This window comes from Notothenia rossii (genome assembly GCF_949606895.1).
Source record: "Notothenia rossii genome assembly, chromosome: 5".
Classification (NCBI taxonomy): domain Eukaryota; kingdom Metazoa; phylum Chordata; class Actinopteri; order Perciformes; family Nototheniidae; genus Notothenia; species Notothenia rossii.
In genome coordinates, this window is record NC_136903.1 from 59012136 (window position 1) to 59031260 (window position 19125).

At 40.6% G+C, this 19125-nt stretch overlaps 1 protein-coding gene across 1 annotated transcript in view; it reads right to left on the bottom strand.

Annotated features, from left to right (window-relative positions):
* The window catches only part of ptprt (protein tyrosine phosphatase receptor type T), a 452551-nt gene extending 434591 nt beyond the window's left edge, over positions 1–17960 (bottom strand). The window contains 1 exon segment of the mRNA XM_079681220.1: positions 17481–17960. Coding sequence (XP_079537346.1) covers positions 17481–17568 — 88 coding nt within the window. The 5' untranslated portion in view covers positions 17569–17960.
* Positions 17961–19125: the final 1165 nt, after the last annotated feature.

The following is a 19125-nucleotide window of genomic DNA, read 5'->3' on the forward strand; positions in this document are numbered from 1 at the left end:
ATGGATCCCCTAAAAAAATGTTCCCATCAATTTGCTCACTGCTTAGATACTTATGTGATATATTAAGTGTCACACAACATAATCATATATTGTTGTATTTGTTGACATGCTGCATGTGAATACTTTTGGTGGATATTAAAAAAGTTAGAAATGTCTCTTTCTCTTTCTTTACTTGTTTTTGTTTTGTGTATGTGTCTGTTTTTCCTCTTTTTGTGCATAAGTTAAAACAAGTCCTCCAACTCATACGACCAAATAGGTCGATTGTTCAAGCGATTATTACGACCTATAATCACGTTTTAAAGTTTTCGATCTCTAGAGCTCCTGTTGATTGCAAATGCTACGGAGGGTCGAATATTCACAAATAACCCTCTCTGAAAAATCCTAAATTGTAGGATAGTTTGGCCATTAAAATGCTTTTTAATTAGATGTCATGCGAGAAGTGTATATTGTACTTTTAGAATCCATGTCCAGGATATATCCAGCTATATATGCAGTACTCATCCACTAAAAAACATCAGTTTATCCTTGTTAATTACACAACATTAATTGGTTTAAATTGTGTACACTGCTTTTGTGTTTTTCCCATAGATGTTTCCATTTCGATTCTGAGAGACACATTTCTTTTTTCAGAGGTTTTGATAGGCTAAAACATTGAACTACCCATAATCCTCAGCTATCGTTGAAGCTTGATGATTGGATGTTTTAGCCGCAATGCACGTTGGGATATGGTGTTTATGTGATGTGAAATCCAAAAACATTTAAAAGAAATAAAATAAGACTTTAATCCGAGTGTGCTTGCTTTTCTCTTTGAAGGTCATTACATAAAGGCATTGTAATACACGGTTCGGCTGCATTAAATATTACACATCTGCCGTAGTTCCTGCTATTGTTTAACCTCTAAGTAATTACATTCAATATATTTTAGAATTGACAGGAATTATACAGATTATAATTAATTTCAATACATAAATTAAAAAAATATAAGTATTTAAATAAAATCAAATAGATTTAAATGCTTAAAAATAAACTCTACCATGATTCATTTCTGTGAGTGTATTTATAGAGCCCTGATGAGAAGACCTTTGGACAAACTGGAAAAACTGCCAGCGGAACTGAATATGTGACGTGGATCATAAATATATCAACAATTACAATCTTACATTTATTTTCACAAAATACGTCTCCTTGCAGCATCAACATTAATTAGGCTGACTTTTATATTTGATCCAATTGGTAGATAGGTTATATTTACATCATAACGGTGCACAGCTTATAGAAAAGGACTTGTAGTTTTTAAAGATATTACTGATTTTCTTTGAATATAAGAGTGTAAATACTGAGTTGAGAGAATAGTCAGCGGTTTTGGGTGATGGGAGACACATCAATGGATTCAGAATTTCAATAGCTTACCATTAAATGACGGATATACCTTTCTGTCTGTGATGTTTTACAAATCAGATATTAATGTGTAGGACTACAATATGTGAAATAGTATAGCAATATCCTGTACAATTATGTGAAAACATTAATAAAACTACACATTTTCAGATGTTATACACATAAGTGTCTTACTAATAATAGTTATTATGGCATTGTATGCTGTGTGTTATTTGTAACATCTTCAGAAACTACCTTTCCAACTCACTCATGCAGTTGACTCTTACAGGTCTATACAGGTTCATATTACAATGCATAAGCTTCAAATCGAGAGACTGAAAGTGAAACTGTGTTTTTCTTTACCGTTCTGTTTTAATTTCAAAATAAAGTTAATAGTAGTATGTGTGTAATCATTTGACAGTGAGGGGAATACTTCCGGTTTTATTATGAAAACGTCGAGACCAGAAATACTGTTTTCAACCCGTGAGGGTTGACACCAACTTTACATGGACGCTGCGGAAAGACGTAGTATAAATACACGTTCCCCTTGCGAGACCTCAAATAATCTTCGTAATATCTATCAAACTATAGATCCTACACATCCACTGGACCTGGATTGTAAAAGTACAATATGCACTTCTCGCTAGAAATCTAATCAAAAAGCGTTTTAATGGCCAAACTATTCTACAATTTAGGATTTTCCAGAGAGGGTTATTTGTGAATATACGACCCTCCGGAGCATTGGCAATCAACGGGAGAATGTTGTTTCTTACACGACCACTAGAGGTGCTACACTTTAGAACGTGACTCTGGGTCGTAACAAGCTGCTGAACGATCGACCTATGTGGTCGTTTTTTGTAAAAGGACAGGCTGATAAGTTAACACAATTACTGCTGATTACACATTTACAACAGAGGAAGACTTGCAATCAATCTCTTTCTATTCTTGAGGTCACGTGACAGAAATGCTGCGATGTTACAGAAACCCAAATCGGTATTCTGCTAGAAAAGGTCACTCAGGCACTTATTCAACATGAGGATGACATGTAAAATTGCAAGGGCTGAAATAAAAAAGGCTTTTTCTCTCCCCCCCCCCCCCCCTCTTAAACTTCTCCTCCTCCTCAACAATCAACAATCTTTATTCCTCCTCCTCACCTTCGCCCACTTATTCTCCCATCATTTGTCATTTCTGACCTTTATCCTCCATGGCCAATCGCTCTCACTCCCTTGCTCTTCCCCCCCCTCCCCAAACACCTCATCCTACTTCACCCTCCCTCTTTTCCTCTCAATCTCCCCCACTTATTTATCTCCTTCCATCACCCCTCCTATCTCTCCTCTTTCTGTGAGTGACAGTTGAAGCAGCCGCTGCCATGCTCCCCAGCCTGGAAATGTTTTCTGTCTATCTGTCCGTCCGCCTGTCTGTCACTCAGTGGTTGAAAGTAACTACAGTAAGTACATTCACTCAAGTACTGTACTTAAGAACACATTTGACATACTTGTACTTAGTATTTTCATTTTATACTACTTTATACTTCTATTCTACTACATTTTGAAAGAAAATTCTGTACTTTTTACTCCAGTATATTTAGTTTGCATATGTATTTACCAGTTACTTTATACATTCAGATATGGACACACAATACTTGGAAACACTTTTAAAATATGGTTATTTGGTATAGATTAAATCACCCAATATTACGTATTTAAAAATGTTTGTGAGTTTACAGAAAACTATTTGGCTGCAATTAATGTGTTGTAATATAAATTTGCCGCTTCTTCTTTTACTTTAAAATATTCAAAATATTGAAATATTTCTTTCCTTTTTTCTCAAATTGTTTTAGTCTGAATACTTTATAAATTCCCAATCGTACTTAAATACTTATACTTAAGTAACACTCTCAAGGCAGTACAGTATCTTCACAGTGTGGTAATAATACTTTTGCTAAAGTAAAGGATCTGAATCATTTTTCTACCACTGCTGACACTTAGCAGGAAGTGTTTCCTGTTGCTAGCAATGACAGAGGCAATTATCTGTTAATCAGTATTCAATCACCGATTTCACACATGTACACTCACAGTAAAGGCACATGAGCACATACACAAAAAGTGTTTTCCAGTTCATGCACTGCTAAACATTCATTTTGAGTGACTGACAGATGGATGAAATAATGAAATTACATGTGTTTGGATTGACGGGCAGATGCAGTGGCGGCGCCAGAGATTTTCTCTAGGGCAGCGGTTTTCAAAGTGTGAGGCGCGCCTCCCCTGGGGGGCGCCAGAGAGCTTCAGGGGAGGCGCAGCGTGAGACACAAAAGAACGAGAAAAAGACGAGTAAAGTGACACTTGCCCACTTGTGGCTGTCTGTGGACAGTGAGTTCCCCCACCTCGCCAAAAAGGCTGTAAAAGTGCTCATTCCCTTCCCCTCCACCTACCTGTGTGAGTGCAGGTTTTCCGCATTGACTTTGATCAAAAGCAAGTGCCGGTAAAGGCTGCAGCCAGAGGATGATCTGCATTTATTCCTGTGTGCATCAAAGACGCAGATTCGTTGTTCCCACTAAAGTAGGGGTGAGTGTAATAAGGAGGCAAAGTTGACGTTCAGTGTGTTGCCGGGAGCATATAAGGATTTATCAACCATGTTGAAAATGTTAAAAAAAATATGTCTTGAGAACAGGGCGTGCGGAAATATACGGGTCGTGCTGCAGCTAGATGTGCCTGTCCTCTGTAAGAAGGTGTAGGCGACTGACATGCAAGGAAGAACGGCTGTCCACAGGCTGTTCCAACTTTAACAACTGTATTAACTTCCAGGGTAGTGAATTGAACATGCAACTGTAATTGGGTGTGTGGTATATTTTCATGCACGGACACGCATGTTCCACAACACACAAACTGAACAACACTCAATTTTCCGATCGCTACCAGCGTCCTTGCGATCTTGTTATAATAACAAGTGCACGTTACTGATGCAATATGGTTGAGACCATTCGGGCTTATTCTAGAGGGTTGCAAGGAATAGTCCAAGTAGTGGGGGAGTTTTATACAATATGTTTAAAACATAAAAATAAAAAGGTTTTAAAAAGTTATTGTTTAATGTTTTAAGGAGGTGACGCTACCCAGCCAATCAAATCGGTGCAGTCAGCACGATAGATTCAAACACACACACAGAGACGAGACAAGAGGAGAGAAACAGTCGGAGTAATTTCAAATGGCGGAAGGTAGACAGCGAAAACAGAGCCTTTAATTACATTTTCTCTTACTGGACCTCTTTGAAATGCTATTGAATACCCCTGCATTATAGCAACAACAACAATAATAATAATAATAACAGCAATAATAATTGGGAGGGGGGGCGCGGCTGTTCTTATGTTCTCTGAGGGGAGGCTCACCTACCCACACTTTGAAAACCCCTGCTCTAGGGGGTGCTGTGGGGTAGCTTGACATTTCATAGAGGGTGCTAAAAATGTAAGGGTTTCCCATTAATGCACCAGCGCTACAGTTGAATTTTCTACTGCAACTCATACTTGTCAACCCTCCCGATTTTTGCGGGTGACTCCCGATTTCATTGCCCTCTCCCGGTTTCCTCCCGGGGTCATATTTCTCCCGATTTCTGACAAAATCAGATTTACTCAGGACTGTTTCCACTCAGACTTTAATACAGCTACACCATTTTTTGGTTTCCATGGTAACACGTCTCTTTAGTAGCGCGCGCAACTGAAAGTCTGAGAGGGTGAGGCAGATAGTCACAGAAAACAGAACAAAAATCGACAACTACTCTACTCTCTGCTCACTCCTTTCCTGCCCACACATATGCTCCATCAAGGATGGTGCTACAGGCCGCAAGGCATTGCACTTAGAACTACAATATAAGCATGTTAATGTTAATCTAACAGCTCCGGCGATCCACTAGCACCCCCCCACCCCCCCATCTTGCATTTTGAAATGCTCCCGAAGATTTTTTTTTAAATATTGAAGTTAAAAGCATCAATCTGGTGCACTTTGAGAGTAAAATGAAGAGAACTATGGATACATCTCTCAACATACATATGAAACAGAACTGTAAAGAGATTTATTATTTCTTTATAGATATTTTACAAATCACTCCCCTTTTAAAACAAAACGTTTGAGACCCACTGAGATGACTAGACTAAAGTTAACTATCTAAACAATGAGAGTCCTTTACTTCACCTGAGCTGAGGTTATCTGAGACTCTCAGTCTGACAGGAGAGAGTTCTCCCTCCACTTTGTTGTTGAAAAAGCTCCTTATATTCGTTAGCTTGGCTAGCTAGCACCAGATGCTAACCACAACCGGTAGAGACTAGAGATGTTAAGATTCACCGATTCGCATCGGTGCACCGGCATAAACGTTCAAGATGCGAGTGCACCGGTTGAAAGAGTGCACATCGGCTACAGTTTGGGTTGAACCGGGTTGAACTCGCGATGCATCGATTGCGTAGCGTCTTTGCATCGGTAAAAAAACGATACATTCGTATAGAATCCCCTCATCTTGTCCACGCTCAGCAGAGACGATCTTTGATATTTGCTTCGCCACTACGGAGAACGAGAGTCTCAGTTATCAACACACACGGAAGTTGAGGAGAAAGAGAACCACAGCGCACCGAAAAATACCTACAAATCAAACGTTTGGCAACACTTCGGATTGTTCAAGAAAGACGGTGTAATAGTCATTTATGCTATATAGTTGACCGCAGGTCATGGAGAGTAATAAGGTATCCGTAGACCTTTGTATGAGGTATCTTTATTACTTAACAGGTCTACAGCCATGATACATAGATCCGTCCTAGATGCGGACTTGCATACACACACTATCACTCCGCAGCCGCACCCCATCAGTAACGTCCTGATGGTATATGTGCGCGGCACTATTACTACAGACGGTCAACTTGAAAAATCCCTCGCAAATTGTTAACGATGCCGAGCCGCTTTAAAGTACACAAGTAGTATGAGGAACTTAGCGACGCACATAAAGAGGCGACGTGGGGTCTGCGGCTGAAAAGAGAAACCTGAAAGTGAGACATATGAGTTAAATCAATCAGTGAGGTGTTCTGTCAGAGAGAGGTGTTTAGCTTACAGCAGCCTGTGACGGCCAATAATAATTTAAATGTCTTCCTTACTGTAAGCAGTTATGAAATACCTGTTTGTGAAAGTTTATTTGTTTTCTTTATTGTTCAGATAGAAACCACTGCTTTCTGCTCACTGGTGAGTTAGCCTCTGAGTTTTAAGCACATCAGGCTGGCAGCTGTATGGGCATTGCTCTATGGTAGCTGTTATTTGCACATTGTTAATCATGAGCAATGCATCCTTACATTGTTTAACTGTGAGGTGTTATACAATTGTACTCTGGAGAGCTTTTAAAGGTAAACAAATAAACGGCATGATGGGACGTGCAGTACCAAATATGTAAAGCACTTTTTTGTTAATCTAAGATTTGCTGCATATAAGGAATAAAACAAAAATCCTCTGTCGTACCATATTGAAGTATCATTATTTTTGCATCGTGTTGAATCGCATCGTATCGCCCCGAATCGCATAATGTTGAATCAAATCGTATCGAACTGTATCGCAACAGGGGTGAATCGTATCGTATCGCATTGCCTGGTGTTTCAAAGGTATCGTTAATGTATCGAGATGCGCATCGCATCGGCCTCAGTGATGGAGATGCACATCCCTAGTAGAGACCTATGGTAGAGACCCACCGGTGCTCGCGCACGCACACAAAATGGCTCGTGCCACACACACACAGAGCAGAGTTTGAATGAAACACAGAGAGCCAGAGGTAAGCTACTTGTACTCACGAGGCCTATTATGTGCAGAATCCCTCTCGCTTTCAGGTGGTTTTGATTGAGTGTCCACACGTGGACGTTTAAGGACTAAAAAACGATCCATTTGTCACTTTGCTGTTAGCAAATAATTTGGCGCTCCAGCTAACAGGAAGTCACTCAAGTGTCACAAAGTAATTTAGCCTATGGGTAGGTCAAAAATGTAATGGGTGCTGGCCATTGGCCTAATCACCTGTGTTGGCTTTATGTTTTTGTTCAAACATTTGTTTGTTTCACATTTGCATTGATATAATCAATAATATTTCTAATTTAATTTAATTAAAAAAAATAAAAATAATTTTCGAAAAATAAAAAAAACATATATTTTTTGGGGGTGCTTAGGGGGTGCTTTGGCAATCCTGGGGGGTGCTTCAGCACCCCCTAGCTCCCCCCTGGCGCCGCCCCTGGGCAGATGGAGAGGTGAACTTGCTGAAGTGAGTGAAATGGTGGCATGAATAGGTGGGTGAATGTTAAGAGAGAATAATCAGAATAAGCGATAGGAATTAGCGATCAGAATGGATGATGGATAAAGTGTTTTAAAAAATCACACACGCCAACAAGGGATAAAGAGAGATTTTAAAAAGAGCGAACTTTAAAGAAAAGGCAATCAGAAGCGAAATTACGTTGTGTACACTTGGCAGTGTTTTTGTCAAGTGAGTGCATTGCTGTGTGTGTGTGTGTGTATATACAGATGAGAGTCAAGTCAATAAACAACTAGAAGGAGATTTGACTCCATCAAGGGAAGATGTGGGTTTCCTTGCTGTGTGTGTGTGTGTGTGTGTGTGTGTGTGTGTGTGTGTGTGTGTGTGTGTGTGTGTGTGTGTGTGTGTGTGTGTGTGTGTGTGTGTGTGTGTGTGTGTGTGTGTGTGTGTGTGTGTGTGTGTGTGTGTGTGTCTGTTGGCTTCCACATATATTTTTCTCTCTGTGTGTATGAGTGTAAAAACACTGAGAGGCGAGATTCTACTGCCAGGCAAATATTATGATGTTTGCTCTTCGTTTTCTCTGTCTGCTGAGCTCTCTTCATCTTGGTTCCATTCAAACCTTACTTTCATAATTAATTCCTTCCCTCCCAACTTTATATTCCCTTTTAATTGCTTTTCTTCTGTCTCTCTTTCTGTAGTGCTCTGCAATTGTCAACTCATGGCAACACCACTTTTATGATTGATGACACCAGAAGTAAAAAGCTAAAACTAGCATGTCACCACCGCTAAGCTAAAGCTGCGGTAATGTCCGGCGTGATGACGTTCAGGAGTTCATTTAGTCACTTGTTAGCAGCTGCAGTTCTTATGACACATAGACGTTTTGGATATTCACAAGTGGGGCATTTACTGGCGTATTGTATGTGGTGAAACAAAACTTAAAAATCTCTTCAGTTTCTCTGGCCCACAGACTTCTTGTCAGGCATCTTACCAAAAACACATTAAAAAAACCACTGGCTTCAAAACGAGGGAACTGGAAGTGGTCAAATGCTAACTCATGTCCTGGTTGTTGGACTCATTTCTCTGCCACTCTATAGAGGCTTGAAGGAAAGCCAGGGGCTCACTCAATGCACTACGTTATTGTCTTTATTGCTCTATAGGACTTGTAATGGTAATGTCCTTTAATTTCCACTGCGCAGTTAAGAATACTGAAATAGACAAAGATCTGAATTGTAATAAACTCCAATTACCCTTAAATGGATTACAATGGCCCATCTATTCTGTTAGAGATTCATTTGAAATGGTTGAGTTTTAGACGAGTCGAGAGTGCCTACATCTGTGATTCTCCTGGGTAAGACTTCCCACACAGTCTGACATAAATCAAATGTAGCCACAGTGAGAATAAAGTGAATGATGCTCAGATATCATCTAATATCTTCTCATTCCCTTCTCTTTCAGCTTAACTCCATAAATCTGTTTATTGCCTTCCCCTATCTACCCACACTTATTTGTCTCATTTCCTTCTGTATTTCTCCATCTACCATCCATCCATCCTCTCAATAATCACCCCCACCCCAACCTCTCATCTTCCTCCCCCTTTCTCTCCTCCCAAGCTTGTTGATTCAGCCGACTAAGCAGCCTCTCAGTCTCACTCGCCTAACATCTTCTATTAAATATGGATTAATTGCTTCCAAACCTTGTAAAGCTTCGTTAAGACCTCTTGAATTAATCAGCATTTATTTTAATTAGAGGAAGGGAAGCTTTTTATGTGCCATGCAGTGTATGTTTTACACCTCCGACATGCTAATCAGCTCAATCACCACTAGATTGGTCTCAGAGTTTGCGTTGCAATTTGAGAATGTTATTTAACCTTTATCCAACCAGAGAAGGTTGACTGAGCATGTGCCCCCTTATTCAGCGGCGCCTTGCCAAATTAGTCAAATTGGAGTTCTTAAAAAGGACTCCGGGAAGGATTATTGACTCCACATCAGCAGCCCACCTTAAAACTCCCTATTAGCTTCGACTCTGAACCTTCAAGCTTCTATTCACATGCATTTGTCTAATTTAAAGCTAACTTTGTCCCCACAATTGTGTCTACGTTCTTAAAATATGACCCGTCCTCTCCATTCTCAGGAGGCAGTGAGAAAAAGTCCTACCAAGAAGATAAGTGCTTTAGTCGTTTAACAAATGACCAAAAAGGACACAAGTTTTATCTCTATAATTGAAAGAGCCCTTCAGCAGTTCTAGTAAATATGAATATTTCCTGTTTAAGGAGGAAGTAGTTTGATTTTGTTATAGGGCCAAAATCAACAAAGATAGGAGGACAGGGGCAATGAATGGGTCAACAAACATTATTATAACCATGGAAATGAAGGTGAGATTACTCTCGCAAAGCAGTATTGAGCACAATACAAGATCATTAACCCTAACCAAGTTGTTTTGGTCCCCAAATTAAACTCCAACCATAGAGAAATAAGCAGCAATGAGAAAAAAAATGGTTTTCGATACTAAAGTGTCAGATCAGAAAAGTGTGGTCCTGGAAGGTATGGTTCAACACGGATATTTGTTAAAGGGGCCCTTTATGCAAATTTTCAGGTTCATATTTTTTATTTTGTGCTTCCTCTGTGACGTGTATACATGCTTTTATGTTCAAAAAGGAAGATTCGAGGAAGAACCTTTAGGGGTTTTGGAAAATAACTTACAAGCAGTTCTTCTGTGACAACTACATTTTAACAAATGTTAAGACAGACCTCAAATACTCAAACCTCCTGATTCAATTATATTACAATTACCAATATTTAAATTCAACCTTTTTGATAGAACATATCTAGCCATTTTCAACCATCAAAACCCCTCTCGTGCAACTTCTGAGAGAAAGTGATCCAAATGTGTTCATGTTTATTCCACATGATGTTAGTGCATTAAAACATGTGAGATGAACATCTGCACCCTCCCGCCTCGAGGCTGAAGTTAGCACAGGATAAAAACAGAAACATGTTCCACTTCATGTATGCCTACTAGCATTAAACTGCTGAAGTCTTTCTGGGATGCCATTGTGCCCTTCCAAGGCTGATGCAGTGTGACTGCTGTATAATTTACGGGCTGCTTTAACATTCTCCCTGTCTCATTTATGTAATGAACAAATGAACTGTAATTAATGGTTTAACCTCTTATAATGAAGGCATCAGTGTCCACCAGGCATATCTTTTATTAAGGCTGTGCCAAACAGATGCCTGGGAAACATGTTAGTCAAGTTTCTGCTGCTGATATGTACTGTTCATTAAAGTTGGAAACACGTGTCTTTAATAGAGAGGATCAAAGTCTGCTGTTTTGTTGGTCTCTGCTGAAAAAAGGAAATCTGAACCAACACTTTAATTAAAAAAGTGAAAGCCGTATTTTTTTATTTGATTAGAGTTTATCGTCTGTATTCTGGGTTTGTTTTTTTGATAAATAGCACAAGTCTTCACCAAATATCCTTAGAACATTTAACGAGAAATGATCTGTAATGGATTAACGCTTATGCTTCTTTAATGCCAACAGATGTACAGTACATCTGTTTGCACTGGGTTGTGTATAAGCTGTGGCTCTAATGCACCAAGATGATTTGCCCTCAGGGCCACTAAACATCATTTTGTCTTGCCTTTTGATTCGCGTTTCAAAGCAGTGTTACTGTCTGCTGCCCAACGTCGCTCATTCTGTGTTTAACTGTCACATATCCCCGCAGCAGATATTGTTACTCTGAAATTATACTCCATCGCTGGAGAACTGTGTGTTGTTTGCCTCCTGTAGGGAAATAACTTTGTTGCTTTCAGGCAATAACTTTGATAACTGACCGATGGCTTTTAGATAAATAGACTTCCAATCGGTCCAAAGTATACAAAGGGAGAAATATAGTTTTTTGTGTTTGAGTTAAAACTGTAAACTTTGTAATGGTTTGTTTCTTTCTCTTTGGCAAGCAAACGCCATTTGTCTTCTGAACTTATCAAGCAATTATTTTGAAATCTATTTTAAATTAACTTATCTGACATGTGGGTTGAGAGGCCATTCACATTATACTCTTTTCAATTAGAGAACTGTCATATCATCATTTAAAACAACATCTCTGACCAAAACAAGTTTAATTCATTCAACTTGCAAAGCAAATGTGGGTGTCAGGAAACGTGAGGCGAAAGAGGGGAACGACATCAACTTTGCCGAAACTCTTGCAGTTACATGAATGTAGTTGAGTAAAAGAAAGATATTTACCTCTGACATGTAGTGGAGCAGAAATACAAAGTAGCATACCATAGAAATATTTAAGTAAAGTAACTCAAAATTGCACTTAAGTACAGTACTTGAATACATGTACTTAGTTAACACCACTTCCTATCTTATCTATTCCAGGTTTCCAAAACCATCTTGGGAGGGTTTTGCAAATCAAAGCTTACCATTTAAACACAACAACTCCATCCCTCTGATTTGGACCTTGGACGGGTTTGACGGGGGGGATTTGAAAGCTGTTTGACCACATGATTAGCACTTCTGCTCGCTGGGGCCTTTTGACAACTTGCCCGCTAAGAGACAACAAAATTAGCTTGAAGGGCCATTTTGGCTAGATGGTGCTAGCATGTTCAGACCGTTAATTTGATCCTGGCTAGCTCGCAAAAAGGATGCTTGCCAACTACTTGTGCGAGTAGTCCGTGAATACATTAATGTGTGACTCTTTCTGGAGAACCAGGCACGAATGCTGCCCCTCGTACACTCTTGCGCAAACACAAACTCTTTTTTTCTCTCTAAATGCATATCATTGACTGCGGAAAGTGGTCGCTCTCTTTTTTCCAGCGCTGGTACTCATTCAATGCCCCCCCCCCCCCCCCCCACACACACACACACACACACACACACACACACACACACACACACACACACACACACACACACACACACACACACACACACACACACACACACACACACACAGGACGCCCAGGCACTCAGCATGCCCTGCTATTAGGCTGTCAGTTAGTCAGGCCAATAGAATAAGTGCCCTGGATTAGGCCGACACACACACAGGCACACACACACAGGGAGGGACGATGGACAGCATACTAAACAGAGCGGGGCATGAGGTGACAGACATCCTGTCATAAAGCTCTCCCTCACTCGAACACACACACACACACACACAGAGTAGAGGAAACAATTATAGCCACTCAGACAGTCGATAACAGCGAGACATAATCAACTTAGTGTCCATTTGTTTCTCCTCATGACCTCTCGTCATCCGTCGTCTTTGACATTTCCTCCAACATCTCGTCCTTTGCTCTCCCTTTCGCTTTTCTGACTTCCTCCTCCCTCTCTCCTCGGCTGACAGGAGTGATGAACGAGGCAACAGCGACGGGACTCTGTCCTTTACCACAGTCTCGTCCTTTCACCTCCTCTCGCCTTCAAGCCTTCACTCCTTCCTTCTCCTTTTCTCCTCTGAGCGTTTCTCCTTCTTGTTTTAGGCTTTCCTTTATCCTTGTGTCCCATCTCTTTCTTCTCAAGGCCTTTCTTTTGTGCACTTATTCCCATTCCTGGCGCTCTTCCTATATGTCCTTTCTCCTTGCTTATGGGACCATTTATTTGCGTGTTCTCTGAAATCAATTTCTCTTTGCTTTACTCATGCTCTTTCCATTATGCCCTCATCTCCTTAGCTCGATCTCTCCCTATCCCCTTCCAGCTCCCTGCACATATCCACTGTTCTCCTCTTTTTTCTGCTCTCAAGTCCTTTTTGTGTCACCTGACTCTGGCTTTCTCTCACTTTTCCTCTGGAACTCGGTTTGTTTCCTCTATCACATCACACTCCCGTTTTCCTTTCCTTCCTCATTGCCTGTTTTCCTCTTTTCTCTGCAAAGAATAGTGTATTCCTCACTTCAACGTTACTTCCCCAACCTTCCACTCTCCTCTGCTGGTAAGATACCCTCTCCCCCCATATGAAGCATGGCACACACACACCCCACATAATCACATAAAGGGCTCCATAATTGGGGAATTGAAGGCTGTTGATTCGATCAAAGTCAAAGACTCCTGCTTGTCTCTCCAACATGTCATCGCACTGGGCAAACGTGTCAAGGAGAGACGTAGAGAAAGTCAAACATGGTCACTATCTTCCTTTTTGTACTCTTTCTCCCACAGCCAAATAAATCTGATTAAGTGGAATATAAATTGTAAATTGGTTTCCCTGAAAGCACACACTTCAGTGCCCTAGTCGTCACCTCCAGATCCGACCGGATGTTCAACAATTAGCGGTCGCTGGAGCTCGAAGGCGATCAGTAGCACAGCTGCACCCAACACACACACACACACGCACGCACGCACGCACGCACGCACGCACGCACGCACGCACGCACGCACACACACACACACACACACACACACACACACACACACACACACACACACACACACACACACACACACACATACACACATACACACATACACACACACACATACACACACACACACACACACAAACTCTCAAGATGAAAAAGACAGCCTTGGGTAACACATGCCTTTGCTTTTCTGAATATAAAGAATGGAGCTTTTTTTAAAGGGAATGTTCACTCAAATAAAAAAATAAGTCCCCCTACCAACAAGGACATTCAAATACTTTGTCAACGCTTTTCCTTAAGGACCCAAATTATAATTTGTATAAGAATCACTTCTATGGTTAAAGCAATCACCTGGACTTGTTTGATTGACACCTTTATTGTTATTGCAAAGAGCATGGCAGGCTGTTCTTCATATGAGGCTTGGGGAGTAACAGATGACATAATGTAATCAGAAAACAAAGAAAAAGTAACCGTATTTCCTTACATTACCATCAAACAGTCCTAAAATCAGACTGCTGTTATAGTTCATAAAATTGGGGATTATTAGCGGGATCAGATGTTGTCTCTTTTCTGTAAGCTGTTCTGTAGGCTTTAAGTGTGAATCTTTACGCATGCTGCCTGAATCTGCTTTATGGTTTTCACTTTCTTTGGTTCATTTGTTCTTTTTTTAAACCGATATGTTCATAAAATAGTGTGTGTGAGATTAACTGTGTATTAACCTAAAGCCTTTTTTCTGTAAGCTTAGATTTTATTTCTGCTTTTTGAAACTGTACTGTGGCCTCATGTGTTTCATTGTGGGTATAGGCTACTGCCTGAATATGCTTATTAAAAGGCAGGTTTTCTATAAAATATAAAATAAACTGTGTCAATAAATAATAAATAAAGTTACTGATCATTGCATGCATGCATTTTTTATCATTTTATTATCAAATATATTGCTGCTTTTTGTTAGATTAGTAAGGTAAACTTTCTCTCTGTAAGGATTTTTTAAAAAGGTTCTTATATGTTTTAAAAATGTAATAGGGCCCAAATCAGACATTTCAAGAAGTGATGGGGACATGTCTGCAGCGTTCAGCGTAAACGACACCAATTACTGTACACAAGTAATATTCTTATCCAACTCAATTTCACGGTTAAAGAAAATACACATGTTGGTGGAAGATGGGACATAAATTAATTATAAAAGTAATAAAACTATCCGCCTCTGCTGGTATCTGGTCACACAGATGCAGCTTTACATCAGTGGGAGCAACGTGCTCTGATAATTGAGCCGTTTGGCAGTAGGCTAAAGCACACAGAGAGGGTGTTTGAGAGGGAGATTACAACTTCTATGTCCGTCAGGCTGACAGACAGGCAGGGGGAGAGCATCTTCTTCATCACGGGCTTTCACTCTATTATCATTTAACTGCTTCACATACAGTTTCCAAAAACAAAACCGAGCAGCTGGAATTGGAATAAGAAGAAAGAGTATTTAAAAAAAATCACTCCGTCCGCTCTGTCTGTGTGTGGATACATCTGGTGGGACAATATCGCCCCCTAACGGCGCAGGAGCGAGCAAGGAATCATCCCTCTGCCCTTTTCTCGGTTTCTCTCAAAGGGACACAGGAAAACATTCCCAATTTAATAAACGTGCAAATATTGACACTGTGATTGTCTAAACATCGCTGCACACATGACAGCAAAACTCCAAGACTGAACTCTAAAGTGACAATAATTGTTATTTCTACTTAAACTGACACTAACCTCATTAATTGTATCCTCAACAAATAAGAACGCAATGCAATATTTTGTATTAAACTGCAGAGAAGATTACCTCTATTTCAATTCATGATGGTTTTAAACAGAGTTTTCTCTCCTGCACTTCTGTTTATATGAATGAATATGCATTGTTAAACAGACAAATAATGTGTTTTAAGGCTTGATTTCGATCTCCATGCACATATTTGGCAAAAATTAACATTTGTTGTTTCAGCATAAAGCGCTTTGCATAGTGGATTCCTCCGCTGAACCTTTACGCACGGAGAGAAGGGAGGCTGCTGCGCCGCGCTGCAGCCGGGAGCCGGAGAGAGACAGAGACAGAGAGGCAGGACTCAGTGTTTGGAGCCAGTCTTCCCTTCAGAGTAGCCTCTTTTTGCAGCCTTACAAGTCATGAATACCAAGCAGAAGGTGCCGAGAGCGCGCAGACACAGCCTACTGCTGCAAGTGGGAACATCTCTGATTTAAAGAGAATAGACTGAGGGAGATCTGGTGCTTTACGGAGTTATAGCACAGGACACACCGATACTGTTTTAATTCTCGGATCATGCAAACGTCAAGTTACAATACACACAAAGTGCCTTTATTCAGGTTTTACACTATTTATGTGGCAGTCATTATATGTTCCAACTTATAAATAAGCAATTTCATCATCGCCTCAATGTGTTTGGATACAACTTGAAATGAGAGCAGCTGCACAACGGCGCGTGGCACTTTGCATCCACGCTTTAGTTTCCGATCACTGACAATCATATCAACCACTGATTTGATCCAAGCCTGGGAGAACTCTGCCAAACCCGCAAACTCTCCAAACATCTCCGGCGCGTAACAAGTGCCAGAGGAGAGCCGGCTCCTGACTGCCGAGCAGCGATGTTTCTGCGGACTATGTGAAGCTTAAACTCCGGGAAATAACACTGAGCGGCTCGGATATACCATTCAGCATTGTGCGTAATTGCTTTTTTGAAATGCGCAGTGTGAATTATATCTCAGATCAGTTGTAAAAGTTGGATTAAAAGCCAATAGATCCAGGGGGGAACTGACTTCTAGGAGTTGTATGGTACAATGATCCTTGTGCATGTGCACTGTAGCACGCGACAAAATAATACTTTAATTTAATACTACTGATCGGAACAAGGAACAAGGACTGTTCAGACTGTTTGCAGCGTTGCGCTCATGGAGCCAAAACGCACCGAACCGCTTCGAAACACAGCAAGTTCACAGCGAAATGTAACCTACATAAAAACAACCCAAGTTACGAATTAACCCTCAACAGCAAACAGTCCACGCGCACCGGACGCTTCATGAAGCAAAAACCTCGTGAAGTGCCAAAACGTCACCCCTGCGCGCACATCAGATCTGAGCCAGACTGACCTATAATGGTGTAAACTGTCACCATAAGTCAAACAGTCACTATTATCAGACACCCGCCATAAATATTTGTTCCCCCCATAAACAACTGATTTATGGCATTGTATGCGCGCACGAACAGATGTAGATCCTCCATGACAGAAAAGGTTCTAAAAACGGACATGTTTTACCATCACAATAACAAACAATACGCAGCTGCATTAGGCTCAAGCAGAAACGCACAAAATAAACTTGCATGCTAACTTTACATTCCCACATGCGAGACCGTGGCATTCATGCACCGATTCAGACTCGAAAATAAATCATACAAGCGCACCAAAACTGGAAGATATGATTTAAATATCCACAAATGAAACAAACAAATGTCTTTACCTGGAAAGAATTGTCCAGCAGTAAATCCCAAAAGTCCAAAGTAGAGGAAAGCTGCAGGCAAAACGAGAGAATAACTCCGTTTATCCATTTCGTCTTCTTCTTCTTCTCCTTCTTCTTCTTTTTCTTCTTCTTCTTCTTTTTCTTGTTTGGCTCAGTCGTGCAGGTTATTTGACATAATCCCGTCTGGTCCTTAAACCGGGTTTCTTTAGTTCGGGACGGCTGGGAGAATAAGAGTGAGAACAGAAATAAAATCCTTGCATTGGTGGATCAGAAGAGACAGAAAGACACAAGTAGAAGCAAAGAGGGAAGTTGGAGCTCTCCTTTCCTCTCCTCTCCTCCCGGGTCCGACAGCGAGTCTGTGTGTGCGTCAGTGCGCGCGTGTGTGCCAGAGAGCGTGTGACAGGGGTACGGTGTGTGTGTGTGTATGTGTGTGTGTGTGTGTGTGTGTGTGTGTGTGTGTGTGTGTGTGTGTGTGCACGCTCAGACGGTCTCTGACAGACTGACGTTGAGTTGGAGAGGAATGGAGAGCAGTGCGCACCACGCCGGGTGCCAGACACCCGCGTAAAGACTGGTGCGCTACCACAAGAAGAGCTTCCGCTTTTGAGTTTCAGAATAATATGAAATAACAGCAGAATTGTGATGAATTTTGCGACTGTCTCACGAAAGCGAATGAATAAGGTCAGGGAAAATATGTACCGCTTCTAAAACTGGACAAGTGAGGCGTATTTATTGCACTCAAAATCAACAGTTTTGTGGTTTTAAAATGTGACATGATTATTCAATATCCAAATTAAATCAATGTAATAACTAAAACTAAAAAATAACTCATAATTAGAGAATGTATTAAATACAAATAAAACATGTTCTTGTATTTGTATGTTTAACAGAAAACAAAGTGCCTACAAAAAAGCTTCAGAATATAGGAGTTTTCCATAGAAGTACATTTTGAAAAGACCAAAATCTAAACTAATACTGTGGTATTTGCAGCATTGTTGGACAGAGCATTACCTATTATATTGTTACATTATTTATTTAGCAGATTCCACACATTTAATTATATGTTCATGCATGTTAGCTGCTCTTTCTTAATCACAAATTGTAGTAATCTTATTTAAAGGTCCAGGCACCCAATTTCCTGTACAGCCTTTCCGGACTTCCGGGAGCTTGACAGGCTGAAGGCCTTTTTAAGTTGTCTGCTAAGGTCCTAACGCCTGCCTTCTCCGCAAGGATAGGATTCCCACACAGCCTCCCTCTCTCTGCGTGTGTCTTTCCTCTCTGTTGTCATGAGATCCCTCTCAATCCACTCATTTTACTGTAATACGATTTATATTTCAAGGTCTATGTCTCTGATAGGATTCTTCTCTCCAACACACACGACACACACCAGTGGCGTAACAAGGTTGTGATTGGCCCCGGTGCAAATATTGTTTTGGGCCGCCCCCCCCCGAAATAAAAATAGATGTCCTGTATTCTGGTGCATTTTAACAGGTGGTTTGATACTTATATGATGCTATACTAGCATGAGGAAAATAATGGGTACATTTTGCAATTGCATCCAGTAGTAAAGAAAGGAAACATATTTGATTATTAATTCAGAGCTGTCTTTGAATTAATACAAAGCAGTTTAAATGCCCATTTTTTGCAC